The 26754-nt window shown below is 40.8% G+C and overlaps 1 protein-coding gene across 1 annotated transcript; it reads right to left on the bottom strand.

Annotated features, from left to right (window-relative positions):
* Positions 1 to 19496: 19496 nt before the first annotated feature.
* On the bottom strand, positions 19497 to 25330 carry nrn1a (neuritin 1a). The gene is made up of 3 exons (XM_076971147.1): positions 25076 to 25330; positions 22169 to 22313; positions 19497 to 21079 (listed from the first exon to the last, which is right to left on the bottom strand). Exons 1-3 carry the CDS (start codon positions 25128 to 25130, stop codon positions 20851 to 20853), a joined length of 429 nt encoding a protein of 142 aa, XP_076827262.1. The 5' UTR covers positions 25131 to 25330; the 3' UTR covers positions 19497 to 20850.
* Between the last annotated feature and the right edge of the window lie 1424 nt (positions 25331 to 26754).

Below are 26754 nucleotides of genomic sequence, written 5' to 3'. Positions count from 1 at the left end.
ATGTAATGTAATATTTGATTACATTACCTTGAGAGAGAGTACAATACTTGTCAGAAAATTACAAGTAATTATTATTTGCTAGCTAGCTGTTGAACCTGTAGGTGGCCCGTGGTCCTCTGGTACAACATCACCACACAAACACCTTGGTTATGTGGGTGGTGTGAACAATGCACGCTGCCTATTCGTCAAAGAGCTGGGCAAAGAGCTCGTCATGTCACATATGAAGAGACGCGTGGAGGCAATGGGAACATGTGGATTACAAAAACAAACCACAACCACCACCCAGCCAGAAGAAAACACCCCGAAGGAGGACCAAGGAAAGAGGGAGAGGTGTCCTCCCTGCCCTCTTACCAAAGACAGAAAGGCCAGCCGCTGGTGTTCCCAGAGCACCAGGCCTGTGTGCAAGGATCACAAACATTTAGTGATCATCTGTGAGGAATGTAAATGCTGAGATAGCAGTATGTGCTCTAGTTATGTGTCGAGTGCTATTTTGTTTTGTTTGAACACATTTCTCCAGTTTACAGTTCGGTTCAGGGTATTCTGTTATCACTGTTCTGTTATTTTCTGTCTTGGTTCTGTTATTTAGTTCCTGTTTAATTTTAGTAGTAGTTGTCCGCTTGTTTTCTGTTTCATGTTTACTTCATGTCTTTTTACTTCTCGTTGTCGTTTTGTGTCACACCTGTCTTGTTTTGTTTGTTCTGCTCATTCACCTCACCTGAGCCTCTCCTCCCTCTTGTCACCTGTTCCTCGTCCCCTTGTCTGTGTTTGTACTCAAGTCCTGTTTTCTGTTCAGTCTTTGTTAGTCTTCCAAAGTACGTCTTGCTGTTCTTGTGTTAGTCTGGTAGTCATGTTTGTCTCGTAGTCATCGTAGTCATAGCCATAATCTTAAGATCTTGTTGTCCTTTCCAGTTTTCCCTGTTTGTTTTCTTCTTCTATTTTCTGTTTTGGATCTTGTCTGTACCCTTTATTGGTTATATTAAAGATGTTTTGTTCAAACTCCCAATGTTTGGCCCTACTTACTACTAAAGTACTCAGGGTTGCAACTACATACTTTCTGAGGTGTATGCAAACATACTATCGGCGCCCCCCGCACTCCACCCCCCACCCCCACCAACTCTGCAAATAATTTTCTGGCATCAATTCGGCGCCCCCTCTAGTGCAGCGCCCCTATGCGTCGCATACGCTGCATACCCCCTTTTTGTGCCACTGAAAGTACTTCTACTTGAGACAAATTATTGTAGCATTAAGTTACTTTATTTTATATCACTTGGATTGATGGGTCCTTTTTGACCCATGTGTGTAATTTCAATGTAGTAATATAAGTATTTTTGTTCATAAAATATTAAAGTAAATCTGAAATAATGATCAGTGGCAATCACAAACAAGATTTCTAATGAATACTTGGGATATTCAATCATAAGATAAATATATTTCGAAAAATAGGCCGTAGAAAAATCCAGCCAGCATGAAATAACATTGGAAATGAATGCAGGTAATTTCGACCCATGTTGTGCATTAGAGGGGGTTCGCATATGTTGTGCATAAAAGGGTTTGAATCTGATTCGAATATGTTTTGAAATGCAGTTGTAAAAGCTTTACGCTTTGAATCTTTTTACATTGCTAAGCAATTTTGGATATGTTTTACCCATAGTGAATATGCGGATAATCTTGTCACATTTTCCAAAGCATAGACGATGTGCGATGAAAACCCATTGTAGTTAGCTAACATTTGGAGTCGTTAAAGCTTTACTAAGTTGAGTATAAATTGATTTCAGCTCCTAAATCTTTGCTTGTACAGATGTTAAATAATCTCATCAGCTATGTCCATGTCCATTTCTATAGGTTTTGTGTAAGATGTGTTTTCAATGCTTCAAGTGATATACTTTGTTGCAGATTAGACAGCTCTGCCAGACATCTTAAGAAAGGCTAGTTAGTATTCTGATTGACAATCAACTCAAGATTATGTGCACAAATGTATTTATTTATACACATGTATTATTTACTTTGTATGCATTTATATGTATGCAATATAGTTATGCTGATATTTACTGTTTCTTAAATTTGTGCCAATTTCTTTACTATATAGAATATAATGTTCCTTGCTGTATGATTTTAAAAGATTGAAATATAATTGAAGTGATATTGGTATTCTGTTGAGTTTTTGTTTAAATTTCAATGTCATTTCAATATTCAGGGTGCAAAATGAAGAATGAAGAATCAACAGATTAGAACATTGATTCAGTGTAGTTAATATTGACAGTTTGACATTGATTTAACCTCTAATCAATTACAGATTACTATCTGGGATGGAACTTGCAGGGACGCACAGTTTGATTCAGTCATATAACTATTTGTTTCTTGTGTATATGTATGAGGATGGAAAAGTGTGTGAGGCTCATGAAAATGCTCTGCTAGGATCTAACACACTCCGTGTGAATACCAGAGCAGATCTTGCCAGCATCAAAGTGCCATATCTTCCTTCGAAAGGGCAACTGTCTGAAGACCCAAAAAGAAATTCTTCTGCATCGACACTGGAGTTTACAAATACATTATAACTGTTCAAAAGGGCTAGTTCCAGTGAGCAAAATGTATCTTTAATCTATAATATTCCTCAAGGCGCACAATATATTTTCATAGAGCCTATCATACAAGTCTTTATGTATGAGTCACATTTGTCTGATGTAGTGCATGCATAAGCCTTCATTTGCCCCTTTTTTCCAGTCGGGCTGAGTAACCCCCACATATTAGCCCGTGGCTCTCCTCTCCAATAGGATCTGCCGCGACCAGCTGTACATATGGAGTCATATATCACGTCTGTGTCCGGTAGAGTCAGCAGGAAACTCGGGCGCAGACAGGGGAAGGGTTAATAACGGCATTACCGTGGGCTGCGGGTGATGCCGAGGGTGCATTAAGTTGCGCAGTTATTCAGATCGGATCCCGTTAAGGGAGGTGGTGGAGCTGCCAGGCGGCACCCATATTAATCACACCAGTGCCGCAAGTTCCCCTTGCTGCAGTCAAGCCCTCTGGGGGAGGCAGGGGAGCGAGGCTCTGCAGCTCTCCTCCGTAGGCATGGCCGGCTGAGTCCCAAACCGCAAAAGCTCCCTGAGCAGCTCACACTGAAATTTGATCCTCAATATATCATAGATGAGTAGCCATCACCTCCTAATTAGGGAAGGGTGGCAGATTCTCATTAGCCAAAAATACATAATGTGCGCAGTTCAGGAGGTGATCTTATCCGTGTCCTGGCCATGAAGAAACAAGGCTCAGGTTGCATATCCATGCAGTCATGTCCATGCAACATCATGCTAATTACAGACCTCATGTTCCCTTTATTAACATATTGCTATACTGCAAGCCATTTGCCCATTTTCCCAGCTGTCAGTGAGTAACAAAGAATTTGCACTGTCTGGTTTGGCCTCCATAAATGTAAGTGTAATAGCTCTTTGGGTATGTGGGGTAGGCTTTGGAGAATTGCAGCCTTGACGTTTGAAATAGTCTGGACTGACGCATCGCTCTGTGTGTGTGCCCTGCAGTCCTTTCTCACCACTCTCAAAGTGCTCTCTTGTTATATCTCATTCTTAGGTGCCCTGTGGCTATTTGTTTTGTGCTTGTGTCATCTGAAAAACAGGTGCCAGTGAGAGAAATGGTGAGAGGGTGCTGAAAATTAAAGTCTCTCTTTGATACAGGAGATTTATTGAACTGGTCTTATGGAGACACCGCACTCACCTACAGAAGTCACACACTGCTGCAGCAGTGTGGTAATTGGTAAAACTTTTAGTTTTGGGAAGCCATGTGAGGATAAGCACGAGTGTAAGGATATCTTCCTAGATGACAAAGCAATTTGAAAAGCTTGCAAGTGCTTACTCTGTTATATAGCAGCCAGTGAAATCTGGCAGTAACCTTTGTTGCATCTAAACATGTCAGTGTCGAGTGAAGCCACAAGCGGCTGACGTAAGCAGAGCTCCGAGTCAGCTTTTGTTCTGCTGATGAAGGCACTGTATATTTTATACTTTGGCATCTGTAATGGGTATCAACTTTTCATATCTCAGTTGCGAAACATAACATATTCTGTCATATTTGGACAGAAGCCACATGCAGACCTGGGATGACTCTCGTGTTTGATGTTCTTACCATGTTTCTTGTGCGCGTCTGCAGAGGGCTCTCCAAACCCAAGCCAGGTGAAGAGATTCGTGGATTCACATATGGAAGAACAGGATACATATTTCGCTCCTCAAAGAGCTTGCACTCTGAAGCAAAAGTGAAGAGGGCTGATAGTGTCAGCAGCATATTCTATCAAATATTCAGTATGCATGTATACATCATGAAGCAAGCTCCTTTGTATACAGGGTGTTTTTTTCCCACCACAGGCCGTGCAGAGCTTGCTGTTTTAGTGCTCTGTCTGTATCCATTCTGAGTGATTAACAGGTCACTACACAGCTGCAATTAAAATACACCTTGACCCACGACTGAAGGCATTTTAAATTGGGCATTAAGCAGTGGAAACTAGCATATGAATTAAAAGCCTCTGCATCTGCTGCCTGTCGGTTACTGAGCAAACTCCAAAATCCCACTGCTGCATTAAAAAGTTTAGTTTTATGACTGACTTAACAAATCCCCGCGTTCTGGAAAGACAAAACCAATGCCAACGAGGGCAAAGCAGCATGCAGCGGCACGGGCAGACGGCAGTTCTCCAGCGTGGAGCAACGAGGTGCAGCAGAGGAGGAACCGTTTAGAGGAGGCCAGGACCAGGCAGGCTCTCAGCCAACAGGCACAGACCTCAGCCGTATCTGAGACTCCAAAGTGCTAAGAAATGGTTGCCATGGAAATTCAGCTCTATCGCAGCCTGACTGGGGTTCCAAGAAGAAGCTCCGTTTACGAACAGCTGTTCCACATCTGCTCCGTCTTGCTCAATATTAGGCCCCTGCTTTTGGTGCCATTCCCTAAATGAGGCTTTGTTTTCGATAACGGATGCAGATGTGTCGTTTGTTCTCAGGTCTCTAGGTTTGCGTGCTTTTTACAGACGAGGGGGCGAAACGTTCATTTATCGTAGTGTGTGATCTGCGACAAGTGTTTGGTCTGATTATGAGACCTTTCAGTAACATTACTGACCAGTGCTTATGTCACGTCAATTACCCAATTACAACCTCATAGTAATGCCACATCATGTTAACATGTATCAGGCTATATTGTTTTTTTACTGAAATAAATGAAGCCCAAGCTTTGCTCTTCATTTCTGAGGGCTCTTGGAAATGTTCATTCATTCAGGTATTTACAGGGAGTGTGTATTTTCCCTTATTACAGAGTAAAGTCACCCCAGGTGAGCCTGATGCCAAAGCTATTTTCAGCTCATTGATGTTGGCAAAAAGTCTGTGTCATGCTTTCTCTAGAGGTTTACAGTAGAGCATGAAGACAACCATATTCATTACAAGCAATTGATTGCTGTTCATTTAAGTTATTCTACCAACCCAGAACTTCCTAGAATACCTAAAAATGCAATGTGCTGTGTTTCTGGGGTGTCTGGGAGCGAGGTGAATTCCAAATTGTTGCTCCGGTGTGATTTCCTGTTGGTTTTGTACATTTAGGGCAGATATTTTTAGAAAGTGGTGCATGGCTGTGCAGAGGTAGTCACGCTCACGTGAGCCACTGTAGCCAGTTCCGTCGGACATCTGCTCTGCTGCTAAGCTCACGTCTGACAGAAACTGATGGAGACATTTTTCCTCTGCACAGCCGTGGAATCCTTGATCAGGCTGTACCCATGTGAGGAAACCTTCTTGCTCCTTGTTATCCCTGCAAAATGGTGTAACGGAGAACGGGAGGGGCTGAGAGTTGCGTGTTGGGGGTGGGGGGGTGTAGGTGTAAAGCTGTAAGAAGGATGATGTCATCTACAGGATTTCGAGAAAAGATAATGTCTGCCTGCTTGATATGACTGTTTTGAAGGAGGTTTGTTTTATCTATGTGAATACAGACTGCATTCGCATGAGTATATAAATAAAAAGGGTGCACATTTCAAATCTATTTTCTTTTCATTTGCACAATCAAAGACTAAACTATAATGTACTGACTACAAAGAATTGCTATGCATGGAATGTATGTGCAAGGATACAATATATGTGTCAGGAGTGGCACTTGATTTCTGTCACACATCATAGGGTGCCTGCATGCGTTCTTTCTGTTCCACACCATGTTTGCTTAAAGAGATGAAGGAAGATCTACTATCAGAAAAACTCTCTCCCGCCCTCTCTCTCTCACTCTCATGCTGTCTCGTTCTTTCACTCTCTCTCCTTCTCTCTTTCCTATGCTCCTTCATTTTTGTCTCTTTTGTTCATCTGCTCTTTCTTTCTCTCTAGTTCTATCTCTTCAGTTCTTTCTTCCTGCCTTCTCTCTAGTCCTCCATGACACCGTGCAGGGTGGCAGCACTAACCCTGTGCTCCCAGCATGGCTAGGTCCTGCGGCTGAAGCAGGCAGTCTGTGATCCATCTCCGACAGCGCAGGTGATCCGTGGCAGCTGCGCATGAGAAAAGAAATCAATTTTAATGTCACTGCGCAGCTTCTAACGGCCGAAGACCCCTGAGCTCTGGCAATTAGTCTGGTTTCCTCTCTCTCACTTTCTCTCTCACTCACTCACTCACTCACATTTTTTGCTGTTTCTCTTTTTCTGTGTGAGTTTTGTTAAGTCACTTTCAGTTACCATAATGCTTTGTAGTTCCTCTCACTCACTGCTGTTATTTGGCATTCTTTCTCTCTATCTCTCTCGCTCTCTCTCTCTCTCACACACACACACACACACACACACACACACACATCCTCTCGTTTTCTTTTTGCTCTGTGTCTTCCTGATTCCTGTGATTCTTTTTCCTCAATACAAACTTTTTTTTAATCTGAAATATCAAAGTACATTTTTTCTCTTTGTTATAGGTATTCTGTAAGTGGTCACTGACCAGACATTATATTACTGGTAACAGAAGTGAGGCCCCAGTGGAGAAATGTTTTTCTTTTTACTGTGTAAAAGCCAGCGGAAGGAGTCTCATACACGTGTAGTGTCCAGCAGGCCTCCAGGGATATCGAAGGAACAAAGGCTTATTCAAGTGCTGCATCTAGCTGAGGCACTACCACAACTTTGTTTTACATGGATGTTTAGACACTTAATATGAATTGTGGTTGCTGCAGCCATGAGTCATAGCCAAATTAGATTATGTATTTCACAGCTTTATGGTGTTATACTACCTAAAAATTTCATTTTAAAATAAAGCACAGTAGATTGTGATATTCTTGTGTCTGTTCATTGTGTCTAACCTAAATATGCACTTTGATGACAGAGACTTTATTTAGTAATTTTAAAGCAATGAGACACTCACAGGTGTACAGGTTCACAACATAAAGTAAGGAATGTACAATCTAAAAAAATTTTTTTAGAAAGTTTGTTTCCAAACTACAAAGCTCTCAAGAAACTGGTTGATGTCTAAATGCGGTGTGCATCTTATCATTTTAGCAACATGTAAAATTATATCATTTTAGCATATTTCTGCTTCATATGTTCACACCAGTTGTATGTGCTGCATGCAACAAAAATCTCAACCTGTGATATTTCTTGGTGACCATGACTGTAATAAAACAAAAAAAATCTCACAATTCTCTAAGAGTTCAAATTCATCAGTCCTCTCCATTACTATACCTTCTCATTTATAATGACTTTCAGGACAATTAAACTGGCTTAATTTTTCACTTCACCAGTAATTCTGACGATTCGACACAGTGTTAAAATCTTACTGACTGTATTCCCTCTGACCTCACACCAAGTGTGGAGTCCCTGCCATCATTTCAGTCTGTGGAAGAGGCCCCTACCTCACCAGCCTGCCATGCCTGCTGGAAAGTGACCTGGAAATTAGGTGAGAAATGGGAAGTAACCGCTGTGATGCACCAGACCTCCTCTTTATTTCTTCATTCCATGCTGGCCCAGGCAACCATAATGAACTGGGCACATATCAGGAGGAGAAGGGGGGTGGGGGGAGGGGAGCTGAGTTTTCATTATTAATCAAAGACTCTGGGAGCACATTTTTGCCTCAGCTTAAACAAGCATCCCACTGGAATCCATTAAGTCACAATAACCAGTGAAGTCATTGTTCTCTGCCTTGCATTTCATAGATCTTCATCCTGGTTTTGTTGTTGCTTTTTTGTTGTTATTTTTGGGTTAAATATTACTATTAAAATGTGAGATGGATGCCTTGATAAGAAATTCTTCAGCATTAGTCTTGAGCAAAGTGCCATTTACTAAAAGGTTTGTTTGTTTTTGTTGTTGTTTTTTCTAGTCAAATATATTTCTCCTAAAAGTGCACAAAAACAAGAGGAAAGCAATGGAGAGGGAAAGAATGTGAGAAATTAAGTCCAAACTGGTTCTGTGCCCTCAGATCCCCGGGGTGTCTGTCCATAGTCATGAATCCAGCCAGTGACTCCATGTCAGGAAAGATCTTGGAGAATTTCCATTTGCACAAGATGGTGTTCAGTGTCAAAAAAAAGCTCACTTACTCACCCATGATACAAAGAGGATTATTTCTCATCAACAAGGTTGTGTTATAAATTTGACCATCAAACTAATGTTTGTGTGTTTTTTTTTTTTTTTTTTGCAGTAAGAACAAAAATATTTGGTTCCATTCTGAGATGCAGCTGCTACAGCAGAGATCATTTTCCCCCTCAGCCAGTCCACTGTCCAATTGGTACTTGTAGTTTCACAAAGGGCTGATCTTGACACTAGTGCTGTAATGTAATTTAATCAGAACTGACTGATCGTTAAGATTAATTTCCATGTAAATTAAGAAATATAAAATATCTGTTGGACAGCTTAAGCACTCTGCGGCTTGACACATCTCGTTGCTGATGCCCTGTGAGGAGTGGTCACATGGTCCTCCTCTCTCCAGCAGAGCCTCGTCCTCACACACCATCTCATACCATCACCATCAGTTTGGGCAACGTAAAGAATGACATAAAAAAAAACAAACAGACAAAGGTAAAATCTCCAGTTGATAGCTCCTCTGTCTCCAGCATACAGCGCCATGCAGTGAAAGTACAGAGGCTAAAATAGTTAGTTCTGGAAAAAATCTATTATTTCCTGTGTAAATATAAAAGCATATATAGATAAAGGGATACATTTGCTATATCCAGAAATTGTGCTTTGATGAGCAAAGACATTGTCAACATTGAAAGTACAATAAAATGCTACAAAATGTAATATTTGTTATTTAACCAATAATGCTACAGTTTCAATAAGCATACATACCTCTGACACCACCACAGTTCCTGACACAGTTCATGTGATTCGCTATTCTCCAATGCAAACTCATACAATGACTTTAGAGGGAAAATTAAACCATTCAGATGAATGATCTGAATGCTAAACCTAAAACCCACCAGGTCCTGGCTTCCATGTATAACAAAGAAAGTATTCAAATAAAAAAAAAATTAAACAAAAGGTACAATCAACTCCTTGAGCCTCTCATTTAGGATTTATTTTCACTCATCATTAAAAGGTTCAGGTATATCAATCAAAGCTAATATTTTATTAATTCCAATAAATAGCGATCTGCAATGACTAGTTTGGCAGAAGACAAAAATCTACCCAGAGCTGCACAGAAAAACTGTTTTTCTGTGCACCAAGAATGTAAGAACACTGCCAAGGCAACCAGGAAGGAAAAAGGTGAAAATTTATGGACTACATTTATCAGTCTCTCATTCACTTTATATTTAATCAGTTAAGCAATAAATGGACTTGTCACTTGCTTACATTTACTGCAGAAGAAACCAATGTAAATCAGATCGGGAGTTGGCTGGTTCAGTCTTGACAAAAGGTGCACCCAGAAGACCTTGAAAATATGAGAACATGGAGATGTTTGTAACCTAATATTAGTTTCTATGTTACATTATTTTATGCCATGTGCTCATCTAAAATAATTTAAACAACTATACAGAAGAGCCATTGTTTTAAAAACACAGATATGCTCAGAAATAAAACAACACAGTATGAAATGGATCTCTTCTTTGCTGCCAAGTGATATCAGGGCTTTTCAAAGTTGGGGTACTGCAAACTTCTGGCGACCCACTTTTGTGGGCTCACACTGAGCTCAGCTGCCTGCTCCACCAGATCCTCGTGCCTGGTGCACTTCTGCTCGCTGGCTTCTTCCATGTTCTTCTCAGTGAACTTCATTTCCACATGATGATCTGTCCCATGTAGCCTGGAAATATAACCATGGGTGTTTCTCCCCAGCATTCATAAATAACATGTTCTTCAGTCTTCAGTGTTTGCTGCAGGGGGTGGCTGTGATGATGGGTATGTGATTATGTGGAGCAATGCTTTGTTTGGGTTTTTTTATTTATTTTTTAGAACTACTAAAGGTCCCTCACCCATGACATAGAGGTCAGGTGTGACAGCATCTCACTCTGGCCTCAGGTGTGAAGGTGAGTTGGACTTCATGTGCTAGCACAGACAGCTTGGAAATCTGACCATATGATCTTATGTTGCAGTGTGTTCTTCCATCTTGTCTAAGCTCCCTGCTGTCCTAAGAGCCTTTTGCCTCGAGCATGACTCTACATTTCCAGCTCTCTATTCACTCTCCATTTCCTTCCTGAATATACCTCGATGCTCCTGTAAAAAGCACCATTGCTCTGGCACTTTGGCAAGCTAAGCCACCTCCACAGATACCTGCTCATCTTTTTCTCCAAGGTTTCCACTGTTGTCAGGGGAATTTCATATACCAGCAGAGACCACAAAACTCTGGGTAAGATGGTACGCTGATAAATCCAAGCCTTGAACCTACCAAGCAAACCGGATTTATTGACCTTAGTGAGCCAAGCTGCCAGGTCTCAACTGTTTTGTGAATGGCAGCACCCCAGGCTCTTGACAGTCTATTCTGTCAGCATTGGAATGGTGTTTTTGGACAGAGTGAAACGAAGCTTGTGTGCTACTTTTTTCAGCGCATGGGACCTTGCTTTTATAGGTTAAAACTCATCCTTACCCAGCTTCTCGAGGCTCTGTAGGAACCACCTGCTCCCTGGGACTGTGGTTGTTTCAACAGTCAAATCCACACATATTCATATTGGTGACTGCTGTATGTTGACCTTTTTCAAGGGACCTCTATAGTCCCCCCTCTGCTGCCTTGATGACCATGTTTATGGAGAGGGCAAAGAAAAAAGACTGAGGATCTATCCCAAAACCTAGTTGTCTACATAGACAGTGTTTATGGCAGTGTGCTTTGGCCATCCAAATGATAAAATACATTAAATATGCCGCCTACTGAAATACCTTCAATTTTAATTCAGCATCCAGGGATCTCAGCCGCTAGGACAATCCCACTATTCACCGCAAACACAACTTCTGCTCCTGGCGAAGTCATCAAATGTACGTTATTCTAATTCTCTCTGTTGTTAATATAATATTCAAGAAACATAAAGAATATATTTCTTTACTATATAAGACCACACAGCATTAATTTTACCTCTTAGGTTAGTTTGTGAGAGTTTTCAGTTTTATACACAGAGGGATTAGCATTTATGCTACTCAAGCTACTGTTGTGGATAGACAGCTAGCTAACAAACTTAAACGAGAATTAAAGATGTGATACTAACGGGAAGAGGAGAATCTACCGTGCTGAAATGCCGGTTTCATTGGGCGAGAACAAGCTGTGGTTAAATTGTTTTCTAGGGCGTCTCAATATGTCTTATGAGGATAGTTGTCAAGTTGCCTACGTGATCAGTACTTGGGCAGCTCACTGGGTTTTGGCATAGACCCTTTGATTGTGTAGACTGCTATATTGTCAATGTCAAGCGTGTGCCAGTCTGATACTACACACCCAGAAGTAACTCTTATCCTGAAGTTGCTATAGTAATCCAGGATCAGGTCTTTGATATTACTGGGAACAAAGTGACTGTGTAATGCTTCTTCCATCAGTTTGTGTGGCCTGGATTTATAGATCTGTGTCTGCTCCCACTTCTCTCAGGAGTTGTCACTAACAATATGCTTCCAGCAACCAGGAGTGCACGAGATGTCAAAACATCTGTTTGTTAGAAGGACCTCTTTCAAACATCAGGCCAAAGTATACTGAGAAGAGAGATGATTATTAACTGATTGCTGTTCATGGAGTTCTCATCTGTGGGGATCCAAACACCCTCAGCACATGTCCACTGGTTTGCAATTCTTTCCCTCTGCCACTTCACTCTCAAATATTTCCACAGTTGCAGTGGTTCTCAGTGTTTGTTCACAATGTAAACACTACTCAAAAAAAATAAAAAGAACACCAAAATAACAAATCATAAAATAAAATATTCTAGTTGAAAATCCGTAATTGTTTTTTTAAATAGTTCAATGCATTGAGAACAAAATAACAAAAATTATCAATGTAAATCATTGAAAAATTTTGGAATCATACTCAAAATCAAAGTGGAAAATCAAATGGCTGACTTCAGTGGAAATTCCACAAGACAAGTTAAAATGAGGCTCAGTAGCATGTGTGGCCTCCACATGCTTTTATGACCTCCCTGCGATGTCTGGGCATGCTCCTGATGAGGCAGCGGATGTTCTCCTGAGGAATCTCCTCCCAGACCTGCATATGGTCTCACAATGCATCTGAGGATCTCATCCCACTACCTAATGGCAGTCAGGGTACCTCTGGCTAGCACATGGAGGTCTGTGTGGCCCTCCAAAGAAATGCCTCCTCACACCATTACTGTCCACTGCCAAACCAGTCATGCTGGAGGATGTTGCAGGCAGCATAATGTTCTCCACGGCATCTCTAGACTCTGTTATGTCTGTCACGTGTGCTCAGTGTGAACCTGCTCTCATCCGTGAAGAGCACAGGGCGCCAATGGCGAATCTGCCAATCTTGGTGTTCTCTGGCAAATGCCAATCGCCCTAAACGCTGTTGGGCTGTAAGCACAAGTCTCACTTGTGGACGTCTGGCCCTCATACCACCCTCATGGAGTGTGTTTCTGACAGTTTGGGCAGAAATATGGATATTATTGGCCTGCTGGAGGTCATTTTGCAGGGCCCTGGGACTGCTCCTCCTGCTCCTCCTTGCACAAAGGAGGTCCTGCTGTCCTGTTGCCCTCCAACGGCCCCTTCCATGTCTCCTGGTATACTGGCCTGTCTCCTGGCATCTGCTCCATGCTTTGGACACTGTGCTGACAGACACAGCAAACCTTCTTGCCACCACTCGCATTGATGTGCCATCCTGGATGAGCTGCAGTACCTGAGCAACTTCTGTGGGTTGTAGACACCATCTAATGTTCCATCTATGGTGAGAGAACTGACAAAAATGCAAAAGTGACCAAAACATCAGACAAAAAGGATGAGAACAGAGAAAAGGTCTGTGGTCACCACCTGCAGAACCACTCCTATATAGGGGGTGTCTTGCTAATTGCCTCTCATTTCTACCTGTTGTCTGTACCGTTTGCACAATAGCAGGTGAAATTGATTCACAGTCAGTGTTGCTTCCTAACTGAACAGGTTGGTTTCACAGAAGCGTGGTTGACTTGGAGTTACAATATGCTGTTTAAGTGTTCCCTTTATTTCTTTGAGCAGCGAGGTTTTCCACTGGGCCCTGGAGAAATCAGGCTTGTTCCATTCACAAGTTCCATCTTGCTGCCATATTGGACCGCCTTCCAACTGGGTTCTGTTGTGGCAGATTTGGTTACGGCAAATTATTGTGTCCAAGCCCCTGCACTCTTGCTGGATCATGACGTTATGATGGAAGGTGTGGATCTCTTCAGCTGAGCACTCAAGGTGATCGCTTCATTTGTCACCTAACAGTTGCTTTGTGAAGGCATAGGGATTGCGATGAATAACGCCACTTTCTTATCTTTTCCTTCCACCATGTCCTCTCTGGCTCTGGTCATGAGCTGCTTCCTCGGGATGTTATGCAACTCTAACAGTGGGTCAAGCTCTTCCTCAGTGGATGCCATGTACTGTTGCTTTAAGGTCCGTAGCTAATTTCTTTGGCTGATGTTTTGAGGCCCTGTGGTTTATGGTGCAAACTTCCTTGGTCTTCCATCTTTCGACATAGCCAGATTTCTCTGATGTATAGCTGATGATGACAGCTGTCAATTTTTGCATTTTCTTAAGCAGGAGTAAAACACCTTGATCGATCTGTAACAGGACAGTGGCGATACATCCCATATCCTTCATCTGGAAAGCACTGGCATTGCAGAAGATGCTTAAGATAAGGCTCTAGCAAGGAGGATTGGCAGGCAGACATGTCACAGTCAGGGATGATGTCTGCTGTCATCACATCATCCCACAATTGATGAGCAGAGAGCAATAAATAGGTCATGCCTGCATGCAGCTCTTACCCGAGTGTCCTCTCCTCTCTGCCAGTACGAGGCTTTTATGCCACCACTGATTCGTCCTTATCCAGCACAGCTGTGCCTCATTAGTGCTCTGCGGATATATGTTGTCGTTCCATTCTGTGTTTACGTACTCTACAACTGTAGAGTAGGCAGTAATGGCCTGGAAATTGATACTGTCTGTGTTATTGATGGGTAGAAAGTGCTGGGGAGATCTTAGATGTCCGTCAATGGCCTGCATGGACTTCTGATTGTATTAGATGCATTAGATGTTAGAAATACGAGGGCAATATTAGCATAATGTAGGTCTAGAAAATTAAGAAGGTGGTGTTCATGAGTGGGTTGGAAGAATGGGAGACTGATTAAGGACTATGAGAGCAAAGAGCTAATGAGGAAAGTGATGTCTAAGAAGTGATGAAACTCTTCCAAAGAGCATAAGAAATGGGTACCATGGGGTCTTGCAGGTGTGTAATATCTAACAGCACTGTAGCAATGCTGGATGGATGGCACAAGAAAATGTCCAAAAATTCTCAACAAACAAATAACAGAACATATTTTTCCAATAACACCAGAAGTCAGTGATTCCAAAGACATGAATTAATATGAAAACAATAATGAAACTCTAGGTAGCCTTAGCATAAACAGCATTTAGAATTAATATATACATAGCATTAATATATATTCAAAAATGGTTGCTCATGAAAGAGGCAAATAGAGGTTGACACAATGTGCATGTGGTACATGAATGAAACATACGGAGGCCCATGTGCAGCTCTGTAATCAGCACAGAAAAGAAATAATTCTTGGTTTACATTGTAAAACTAACATTGGTCAATGAGATTGGAACTCAATCAAGAAACCACCATAACTAGAAGAATACTGTGGTGTGGAATGGCACACTGAAATCATGCAGCATGGTGGATAGAGAGAGGGGGGTGGGGGGTGGGAGTGGTGCTGCTGCTCTGGAGGTGATGAGAATAGATGGTAATAAAATGGAAATAGAGCATGCTCTGCCTTCACTAGTGCTCTCCGTGCTGTGACTAGAGTCAGCTCAGTCCTTTCTTTGGGGCCTGTTTGGAGGAGAAAAAAACAAGATCTGTGCTGAAAGGTTACTTGTGTGCCATTATGGTTTGTCAGGCTGGTGTCAGTGGGGATATCCAAGGATGTATATGTGAATAATTTCCTCGAATGTATATTGTATGCCCATCGTCCTGTCTGCTGATTCGTGAATGGGATCTGTTATTAGTACTGGATACGGTTTTTGACATTCCTTTTCAACATTTGGAGGTGAAAGGCACTTGTTTCTTCATCACACGGGTCTTACCTGATGCTGGGCCTCACAGGCACTTGGGTGTGGGTGTTGCTGAGGGTGTGTGGACTGGATAAATTAAATGATAAGTTAAGGAAATGGCTACACACACTGAACCCGTATTTAGTGTGGTCTTGCTTAGCGGCACACTGATGTGGTTGCTTGGAGTATGGTGAACACATTGTTTTTGGCACTACAGTGAGGTTCCTTGGAGCGTTTGAGAAGATTCCACAGAATATGCCACTGTTTTCACAGTATATTAAACATTACGTTTTGGGGTGTGGCTGGCGAAACAGATTCAAAATGTAGTAGGCTGGCTGCATTTATTTACAATCTCATACTCATTGTATAAAAGCATAAAATGTTTTTGCCTTGATTTGATTGAATTTGTAATATGCATTTGAATTAAAAATGCTTCAATACTTGTTCAGGACTACATAAATATGCTTAAGTGTCCTAAAGGTGTTTATCTTATGTAATAACTTCATTATCTTTCCAAAGTAGTGCTGTAAAGTTTTGCTGGGTCAAATGGCTGGTTTGAAGCCTCCCAGTGTGGCCGTTGCAATCTGGAATTGGAATTATGTCTGAAGTCACCATGAAACAAGAATATTAAGTCAAAAAATGTTTTACCATGATACAATTGATGTTACTGAACATAGCAATACCAATAATCTGCAGTAAATACTACTTCTGTGCCATTAATTATTTCTTCCAAACTGACACAGACAATAACCACATATTAAATTAGGATCACTCTTAAAGGCTTACTAATGTTCTTCTGATTCAGTCATGTTTTCAGTTTAAAATGTAAAGATGTGTGTTAGTAGAAATGTTGTATTTATGATTACCCTCTGAAGAACATGCCTTCTTCAATGTAAAGAGAGAAGAACAGTGTGCTCTAGTGGTCCCCGAGGCAGAGACAGGCTGTAATTCAGTTTATACCCCTACATGATCCATTTATTCTCAATTAAGGCTGACTGCCTGTGGTACATTATAGAACTATATGAGTCTGGGTGTCAACCAGTCCATCTTCACAAAAAACTATTTGAAATGAGTTGGGAGTTGAGTATTGTAATACATTTGTTGGGTTTGCTTTAATCTAGCCTTAAAGCCACTGCTAGACACATCTCACATACTCAATGCCTTCAGTTTAAACCCATCTTGTGAAGTGTCCAGGTTCAGGCTCTTGTTCTCTCCAGTTACCTCCTTAGACAACTCGGCATGCATTGTGAGTGCCACCGTGAGGTAATGCTCACCCATCGTAAGTCCATTAGAGTGATGTGTTTCTTCAGCAGATATGAAACACTAAGACATGTGCAGCAGCCCTATAAAACACTGCTTACATCTTTAATTACTAGCCTGTTCTGTACCGCTCTGGATGAAACGTGACCATGACACACATGCTGTTAAAGTGTGTTTCAGCAATGATCATTTGATTGATTTGTTCATTTAATTGCTGAAGGCAAAACCTAATAAAGTAATTAGCAATCTCCCCAGGCCTCTGGCACTGAGAAGAACCTTCTGTATATAGCAGTCATGGTGTGGCTTTCTCTCACAAAGCCTTGCGATGACAGCTGATTAATCATGGTTATGTCTGCTTTGCTCAGAGAGCTACAGATATCACTGGGGGCTACGTTTATCAAGTTGGTGTTGATTCTTACTAGAAAGCCTCCTTGTGCGTTCTCTGGAACATGTCATCCCTTTAGAGATTAAGCTACAGATAAACTATCTTTTACACACTTTCCGTATTTGATTTGCACATCGATGGTGAGATGTTTTATAAGGATTTATAAACATTGCAAAACCAAACGCCCTAAGGTCCTAGGGTTAATTTGTGGTACTTCCATGAGCTACCCACAAACTTCTCAGCAAATGCCATCCACAGGGCATTGAACAAGCCATTTTAAGGTGGAGCTGTTACATGTGAGCAGTTCACTGTTTTTTGAACAACAGAGAAACAGATGGAGAAACTGCAGCCTTGCACTAAATCTGCTTGTGAGAAAACAGTAGTCTCTCAGTTGTACTAAATGAACACTACATGCGTTTCCTAGCAGATGCAGTAGCAAGGTTCTTGTTGTGCCTTCACCATGAACTACTCCATCTGACCCTGTTGCTGAGAAAAGCCCCATGCATCCCACAATGCCTTGTGTGACTAACACCTTGCCTTTGTGATCATAATGCAGCAAGAAGTGGCACAGCTAAGGGGAAAGTGGCTAATGCGTGGAGCTGGCGCTGACTTGGGTAAGTTAATCAAGTGTGCCAACCCCAACTGAAGGGGAGAAATGACTGTGGTCTCTGTTGTTCAGCACCAGTAACAGAGCCATTATTTGGTACTCACAAGGACATAATCCCCTTTTCAAGTCAACTGGAAGCCATCTGATAACTTGAGAAGTGGAATGTTGTGAGCATTATTGGAATAAAGTGTGATCGTAAAAGCATGGATATCGATGCTGATTAATATGATAGCTTTATGAATATTTCAAAGCTATATTTGAATAAAAACTGGGCCTGCATTAATTTCCTAAAGTTATCTGCAGCTTTTTCAACAAGGTTGTATAACATGACAGCGGAATCTATTCTTGCTCATTTAAAGACGAAAAAATAGAAGGGTCGTGTTGAACTCTCTATTCGGTCTCCGTGCGGAGAATGCCTATGAAAGGGGTTATTGCTTCTGCATGTTGGGCAAGACACTGTCTTACTCGATGCTATTTTGCACATGACTCAAAAAAGCAGATGGCTTTCCTATCCATGTCAGTATCCTCTGAACTTTGAACTTTGAGTTTGGTTGACCACAGCAATTCCAAATTTTACACATACTTTTACCCACAAGAGAATATATATATATATATAAATAAATAAATATATATATATATATATATATATATATATATATATATATATATATATATATATATATATATATATATATATAATGAACGTTGAAATGTAAATGTAGAAAACCGAATTCTCTTCACGTAATGTGTGGTAACGTTGAACCATTTGGAGGGACAGCAGTACTATATAAGCCAGCAACAGCAGACCATGCATTTTAATGAGATTACAACAGTAGTCGCCATTCGTGCGTCTCAAATAACATAATCCCGTTTATTCGAACTACCCATGAAACAGAAAATAGGAACTTGTATATAGTTATATGAACTGGTTCTTATTATTAACCAACATAACTGCTTAAAACCCATTTGAAATGTTTAAATACGATTAAAATTATACCTAAACACGGGATTTTTAGGCTGACGTTTGAATTGTGTATATTTTGTACATTTTCCATTAGTTTTCCATTTTCCAGATCCTTGACTCTGTAAATCTGCGTTAAGTTATATCTATTTTATTCTCTATTTCTAACTGTCGGTATGTCGGTCAACAATACGTTTATGAGCCAAAACCGTGTCAACGGCTACATTTTAGACAGTATGCTGTTTTAGCTTTTTTATGCAGCAAGAATTTTAGACCAAATTTTCTGCGATCCCTTGTTAACACATAACTTGTAAACTGTAGTATGTGTAGGTTAAACCACATTTCACTGTATTGTGAAGCTAAACATGTTTGTCCGTTCATATTCCCATAGTGTTTGTTGTTATCTTGTGACTGTCGTCCCCAAGACAGACCGTACAAGATGAATGCGGGAATCCTCATTATATATATATATATATATATATATATATATATATATATATATATATATATATATATATATATATATATATATATATATATATATATATATGTGTGTGTGTGTGTGTGTGTGTGATAGATAGATAGATAGATAGATAGATAGATAGATAGATAGATAGATAGATAGATAGATAGATAGATAGATAGATAGATAGATAGATGAGAAGTAGAGATATGAGGAGTGGTGTGTATTCCAGACTTTTGGCCTGGTGTATCTAACTGTTTATTCATCTATCCAATATCCTGTTTGGAACCCATAATAAGCAAACTAGCAAATCATTATTAGGGTCATCACAAAGGCAGTGTAAATGAATACCACACATTTTTTTTCAAACATTAACTGCTTTTATTTAATACTCTTTTATGCCTTATATATTATTTTATATAGCTGTATATCAATCTGCTTTAAAATTGTTTCGGTTAAAGTATCTCTCTTTTTCTTAAAATCTTTTCACATACGTCTCTTATTTATTTGTATGGTTTGGAATACTTAGGTATTTATATGCAACATCCCTGGAAACAAAACGAACGAACGAACAAAATACACATTTTAAAGGCAGTGAAACGTGTTCTGTGCCTTGGCAACATCAAATAAAGCTAGCAAATTAGATTTCGTCCAACTATTAATGTCGCGGCCTGAATGTTGGCGTGCTACGATAGCCTACTGTTCAGAGGAATACATTCTCGTTACCTGCATGTCCCCGACTCAAATAAATGATTGAAAAAAACAATAAAGAATAAAATATTGGAATAGCTAAAACGCATATTGTGATGTAAACAGTCAAATAAATAGCCAGCCTCTTTTACTCGCTACATTGGACATGTTTAACATCCCATTCCCCAGGTTTTTACCTTCATGGAACAGTCCAGTATCAATTAAACGCCTGTATTCTTTCCTGAGGATTATGATTACTATTATTGTTGTTGTCATTATTATTATTGTTGTTATTATTATTATATTTTTCTACCATCTCTTCGCTTGGCTAGTGAATAGGCATTGTTAATAGATCAGAACATTGCATTTATCTATTATCTTGGCATTATAAATTTGGCAACTAAAAACGATTTAACCAAACGAAAATGTGCTCAACTTACTATCAATGGAAACTGACGTTAAATTTAATTTGACTGACGTTCTGCGTGCTGGGATTTTTTTCTATGCATGATAATTAGATGAACAGGCCTACAGTAATAATTGCTTCATTGCACGCGTTGATACTAGGCCTATATAATTCCACAATTGTAAGCGCGGAACCATTAAAAATGACTGTGATTTTTGATCAACATTTGTTAAATATTTGATGAAATCGACCCCAGGTCAGGCAAATATGCTGGAGCATTCCCTGAAGACGGCTTGTCATAGTCTCTAGCAAAATTAAGTCGTCTTCGCCGGATGAAGTATATAAATCCATTTGAGTGAGGATGGGTTTTTGATCGTCATAATTTTTTTCGCATTGTCGTGGTAATAGCACTCTTCTTGTTTGTTTTTTTGTTTGTTTTGCGTTTTCTTCTTTTGTGGTGAGCTAAAATGCGAGCCATGTCACTAGGGCAGAAAGTGCCGTTAGAAGCATGGTTAAGCCGAACGACACCGGCGATTGGGTCGCTCCGTTCCCTCCACCACAGAGTTCAAACAAGCTGCCCCGGAACTCCAGGTTTCTGGAGTCTTTCTTGAGCTTTTCCCACAGCTCCGTCGCGCCCTCTTGGCAATCCGCAAGTGCAGTTGTTGCACAAGAATGGAAGTTATCCCAGTATCTGTAAATCAAATGTTCATCACGTTAGCATGTGTTGAAGCACAACGTAAATATATTAATAGCATATTCATCTATTCGTAGATTTTTTTAAGAAACGAAATATCATAACAGTCTTTATTCGTCTGTATAAATATGTCTGATTAGTCTACATGACAATAAGGAACCTGTGCGTTCAACCATACTGAAAAGGGAAATACAGTAGATGTGGTGATGACGATGGATAGTCCTTAAATAACGGTTACAACCATCAACGAGCTGAATGTTTGCAACATTTTCATTATTTACTTTAACGTATCTGCGATTTTAAATATTTTATATACGTAATGAATAAAATATATTTTAAAAGACCTTTTTCCTCAAGGAAACAAAACCTGCCTAATTAAAGCTTAGACTTCATTCAAAGGCATAAGCGACATCACAAGCTGTGTTGCTCTGATGCTGATAACAAATACATGAAATTCTGTGCAAATCATTTATTATTCTTGGAATTCTGTTTGTTGTTGTCCTCGGGTAAACCACGAGAACGAGGGAAGCCCGAGTTGTAATGCAGTGCAACCCCTAGGGAAAGTCTCCGGAACACGTGACTTCCCTCTCTCTCTCTCTCTCACTCACTCATCTCTCTCTCTCTCTCTTTGTCTTTTTCCTTCCCTGTCTTCCTCACTAGCACGTTCTCTCCTCCTCCTCGTGTTCACGTTAGTGTACGTAATTCTCTTTTTCCATCACCTGGCTGAAAATGAACCAGTCACTTTCGAAGGGCGAACCTGTGGTGTCCATAGACTACTCCTCGTTTATTTAATCCAATTACTGAGCTTGACCTTCGACCTTGCCGTGTAGCAATAGCTCGTTTCATAGAGCTTAATCGCTGGGTATAAATTGCGTTACGTGACGTTAAGTCGCCACTGCGCGTGAATTTGATGATGGAGCTGTCGAGTTAAACAAGAGGCCCCTCAGGCCATCTGGCTCTCTACGCACACCTCCATCCCCCTCCCCATCCACCCACCACTACCACCACCACCCCCCTCCCCGCCTGTCTGCACTGGTACGCAAGCCAAACACAGACCTATAACGGGATACTTTACACGACACTTACGTGCAGATGGTTTGAAGATTCTCTTTATCGTCCAGTTCCTGCGGGTAGTTGGCCATGTCGTCCCCCAGCTGAAGCAGGCAGTTTGAGAAGCCCTTGAACACCATATCACATTTCCCCGCCGCTCGAACTGTCTGTAGCAAGTATGCTGGAAGAAGGGAATTGTGATCAAAAAGCTGCGTTTAATTATTCCAGTAACACGGTAAATGCTACCCTACGTTTCCATATTAGACTGAAAATATATTCCATGTGACCTTAACATTTACATTTGAATCTGCTTCACTGAGGCACACCGTTGGTTTAATAGTTCGTCGTTTAATTTTCAAATTCATGCATATTCACTTGTGTGTTACAAATGATACTTGGTTGTCTCCAGCTAGATTCCATTTTGAATTAATAGTTAACTAAAAGTCCTGGAGGGAGGGGGCGGGAGCAAGTCGAGGAATAGCCTATCGTTATACATAGCATTTATCGTGTTGCAGGCGTTACCATTACAACTCAAATAGGCTACGACGCCTTTGTTTGATGAAATCATTTCTGTGCGGGAGGTGGGGAAAAGATGAAGTAATGCACTGGGCTGCGTGTAAAGCGGGTGTGTTTCTGCAGAACGCCTATGCACGTGAGAGAAGTTTGGTAAGGAGTGATTCGTCGCACATTATTTGGACACGACCAACCCCACCCTTGCATTTTTTTGCCCACCCAGAATAATGTCTATTTTAGGAATTTGTGTAGCTATTTATTTTTGTATTCCCCCGGTTTAATTCGTAGATTAAATATTACAGTTTTCTAATTATTTTAGGCCAAGACAGTTTCACATCGCTCATTTTGGAAGTTTTAAAGCATGGCAGGCCAACCGCATCTCCGGTGCGTTTAAACGTGGGAATGTTGTCTACTGATCAAGAAGTCGTAACTATAACGCCACCAGGCATCACGTCCACGCTGTTGTTCCCCGTTTGTTCACTGCTCGTGATTGTAATCTGAGCACGCGCCTCAAAGAGAACCTGGCGTTTCGTAGCTCGCGCATAGTGACCAGTGGTTGTAAAGCTCCAAGTGCACTGCTTATGAAAACGGGCACGAGAATTTAGCCTGCATTTACCTATAGCAAATAGATTTTGCCTACAGGACCCGATAAAGTGGCCGGTAGCACATGCACGTTATTAAATTCCATGTTTTCAAAAGACGCAATGGTGCTTTACACTGCAGAGTTGTTTGGTTGCAGTGCCTGTAAATATATTTCGATGAAAAATGCCGCAGTGTTGCAGCCTTACATAACCAGGTTTAGCGTTCTAATTATGCTCCGTCCGGTTTTCAAACAAGATTGTTATGCTTCTTGGTCGATATACCGGGAAAGTGCATCCAACTGAAAGTCACATCTTCCTCGATGGATCCCGTCGACCAAAATAATTTGTGTAGGGCACAAATCTAACTTGTTTATGGCTTTGTTCTAGCTCAGAAGCGCATATAAGCGTATAGAATTAGCGTTCAAGTGTCATTTCTCGACTTTCTCACGGAAAAGCACTGATTTATATGAGATGGATTTGATGTCAGAAAATACAATTATATTGTATGCAGTAGCGCAAGATATATGATTTCGTCAGTAGAGACTCGGCGGACAGTTTTTGCATTTCGTTTCGTTAAGTAATTGCGTGGTGGCTTTCCCTTATGTTGCCTTAGTAGAACATATTACACCGTGACCGATATAAAAACTACTACACATTTCGTTTAAATTTAGCCTTTTGCTATAATACGCATTTAAGTCTATATATAGAAACAGCTAAAATAGATTCGACTGCAACGGTCACGACACCCTCACAACACTGTCGGAGCTACTAGTGTCAAACTAGTACAGAATAATGCGCGGTGGGTATGGGAGGGGAGTGGGGTGAATTAATGTACTTCAGCTAGGGTAGGGGATGTCACCTCCTTTCCTTTCGTTTTGCTGAAATTCGCAGCTCATTTTACATGCAATACTTTATACATATTTAGCATACAATATTCTAAAGTATGACGACAACTCCATGACACTGCAAGCATGACATAAATTAATGTACGAACACAGATAACAGGATAATAAGCGCCTGGACATTTTGCCAAAATAACTATAGAGATATAAATATATTAGAAAATATAGCCTGCAAATCTTTCCTTTTTGGAGTCTTTAAATGCAAGCTCTCTCTTTTAATACGTGGATTATGTTATTTTAACCATACTGTGTTCTCTACACTCGTTGCACCGACGAGAACGAATAGATTCAGAATGTTTAGGAAGCAAGGTGCACGTTAAATTATTCTACGTATTCCAGATTCGTCTATTATAGCAACATTTTTATCTACGATTTTTGTGACTACGTTGTTTTTCTGGTCCGTCTGTAGTGTTGGCTTTGGCTTTTTTTACACTTCCCGATGGAAGGGGGTGTGAATAATTGATGCCTCCTGTGCCACTGGCGTCGTATTATTGAGAGCGGGCGGTCCCACATTTGATGGGCTATTGTGCCTTGTTTTACGAACCGGACCAGCATGGGCTACACTACCAAACGGGATTCGTAAAAATGTTGATGTACTAGCTATAGATTTAAAGTAAATATTTTTTGTAATTTTCATCAAGATAAATTGTAAATCGGATCAGACACAATGGGAAACAATAATATGTATACTGACACTTAAAATTAGTTTTCGATTTTCGAATGATCTGCATCTGCAAACGCAATACAAAAGAACGAAAATATGCCCGATTACAGTGCGTCAGTCTACAATAAAGAATTTAGATCGCGTAGTTTGCAGATTAGGCAACGTTATGGCCAATTTACAAGAATAAGATTAAATTAATACAAATTATTAAAACAGATAACTGAAAATGACGAAGCAACGCACAGCACAATATTTCAGAACAAAAGGACTGCGTAACACTTACCTATTTGAACAGCAAGAAACAATGAGATATATCTTCCGGACAAAGTTAATCCCATCCTACGTGAGGTAAAACCATTGGAGTATGCCAACCTTTAGATAGTTGTACAGGGAAAACCTTCCGAAAACTGAGCGTCGCACATTGCCATTTATTTAGATTGGCAATTCAAGGACTCTTTTTTCCTGTTGCCTTTTGACGCGCACGGTGAAGCGAAGAGGAATGAAATGGTGCACCCCGTTAAGCGAAGACGGTAATGCCCCCCTCTCTCTCTCTCTCTCTCTCTCTCTCCCTCTCCCTCTCTAATACACACTGCTTCACGCCCACATCGCGTGGTTGACGTAAAAGTCACTATCGGACTCCCCTCTTCTCCGTTTTCTCATTTGCTAGACAAGGCTGACCCCACTCCTCACACTGTTCTAGAATTACTGGGACTGCGGTCCCGACCGCATCTGGGTCACGGTTACACGTGCACTCTGAAACCACTACTGAGTGGGCTAAAGGTGTAACAACCCTGTATCAACCGTGACGGCCACCTGAAAGATCTTGAAGGCTCCATACAAATTCCAAATACTCAGTAATACTGAGTTGCATCACTCAGGCTGCTTTGCTGCCACGGACGTAATTTTGGGGGGGGACGGGGGGGACATGTCCCCCCCACTTTTTCAAAAGCCGGCTTTGGTCCCCCCCCAGTTTTTACGGTTAAAACCAAATATTTAAATAGCGACGAATCCATGTCCCCCCCACTTTTGAAATCAAAATTACGTCCATGTTTGCTGCAGTACTGTATTTTAGGTTAGATACGATATTTTTATAAACTGTGCACAATTTAGATCACAACTAGGCCTAGCAGCGTTTGGTTTTCGTGGTGTACTGTCGCCTGCATGCAAAAATAGGAGTTTACGTTATTATTAAAAAAACACTGGTTTATGGGTTGATGCTTATGTGAACAGCCACTGAGCAGTGAAGAGACAGATTCTCAGATTAGAGTTTTATTATTATGAATGGGGATATGTTTATGACATCACTCTTAAGGCTCGGGTGCTGCTCTGAATAGCTGCTACCATGACGACACCCCGTTTTGGCTATATTCATGGGGTTTATTACTGTTATTGTTGTATTGTAATAATTATTGTTATACTATAAATAATGTTTACGCTTAACGCCACATCAGATACATTTTTGCCAAAAACTGAGGGAAAAGGGGGGGTAAAGTTTCCCCGGTTTAGCGGAAGTGAAGGAGAATCCTGCCGCGGACTCCCTCAGCCTCGCGCGCCCCTCTGTTGCGTAACAAAGGTCCCTCGGCACTTCATTTAGGATGGAGACCGCGCGCTCTTCAGCCTGATGCTAATATCGCTTCAGCCCTAAGGACTGCGCTCTAACTTTTTAGGGTTTCTGCCACTTGTTGTATTAATGACTGTTAGTAGTTCACCTCGTCGGAATAGTTTGTCAGTTTCTAGTTGTCTTGACGTTTTAATAAACTGCAGACGTACAAATCGCCTTGAGTTGCTGTAATTTGACTGTAGAGTAGGATGCTAGATTTGTGGATGATGTTCACTGTTATTCAGATCTTCGGGGGCGGGGCTGAGACTCAAACTTCGAGAGAACAATGTAGTTTCATGAAGAAATATCTGTCTTTCATCATCCTCTAAAAATAGTGATCCGATCTTCTAGTGTGAAAAATC

This window comes from Brachyhypopomus gauderio, chromosome 13 (genome assembly GCF_052324685.1).
Source record: "Brachyhypopomus gauderio isolate BG-103 chromosome 13, BGAUD_0.2, whole genome shotgun sequence".
In the NCBI taxonomy this organism is placed as follows: Eukaryota; Metazoa; Chordata; class Actinopteri; order Gymnotiformes; family Hypopomidae; genus Brachyhypopomus; species Brachyhypopomus gauderio.
The sequence above is the reverse complement of the archived record's forward strand: the minus strand, read 5'-3'. Positions and strand labels throughout refer to the sequence as shown.

Coding starts and splice junctions, on each gene's coding strand:
- nrn1a (XM_076971147.1), bottom strand. CDS start 25,130: ATGGGATTAACTTTGTCCGGAAGATATATCTCATTGTTTCTTGCTGTT. Junction 22,314..25,075: donor GTTTCTTGCTGTTCAAATAG/GTAAGTGTTACG, acceptor CCCTTCTTCCAG/CATACTTGCTACAGACAGTT. Junction 21,080..22,168: donor AATCTTCAAACCATCTGCAC/GTAAGTGTCGTG, acceptor TTTGATTTACAG/ATACTGGGATAACTTCCATT.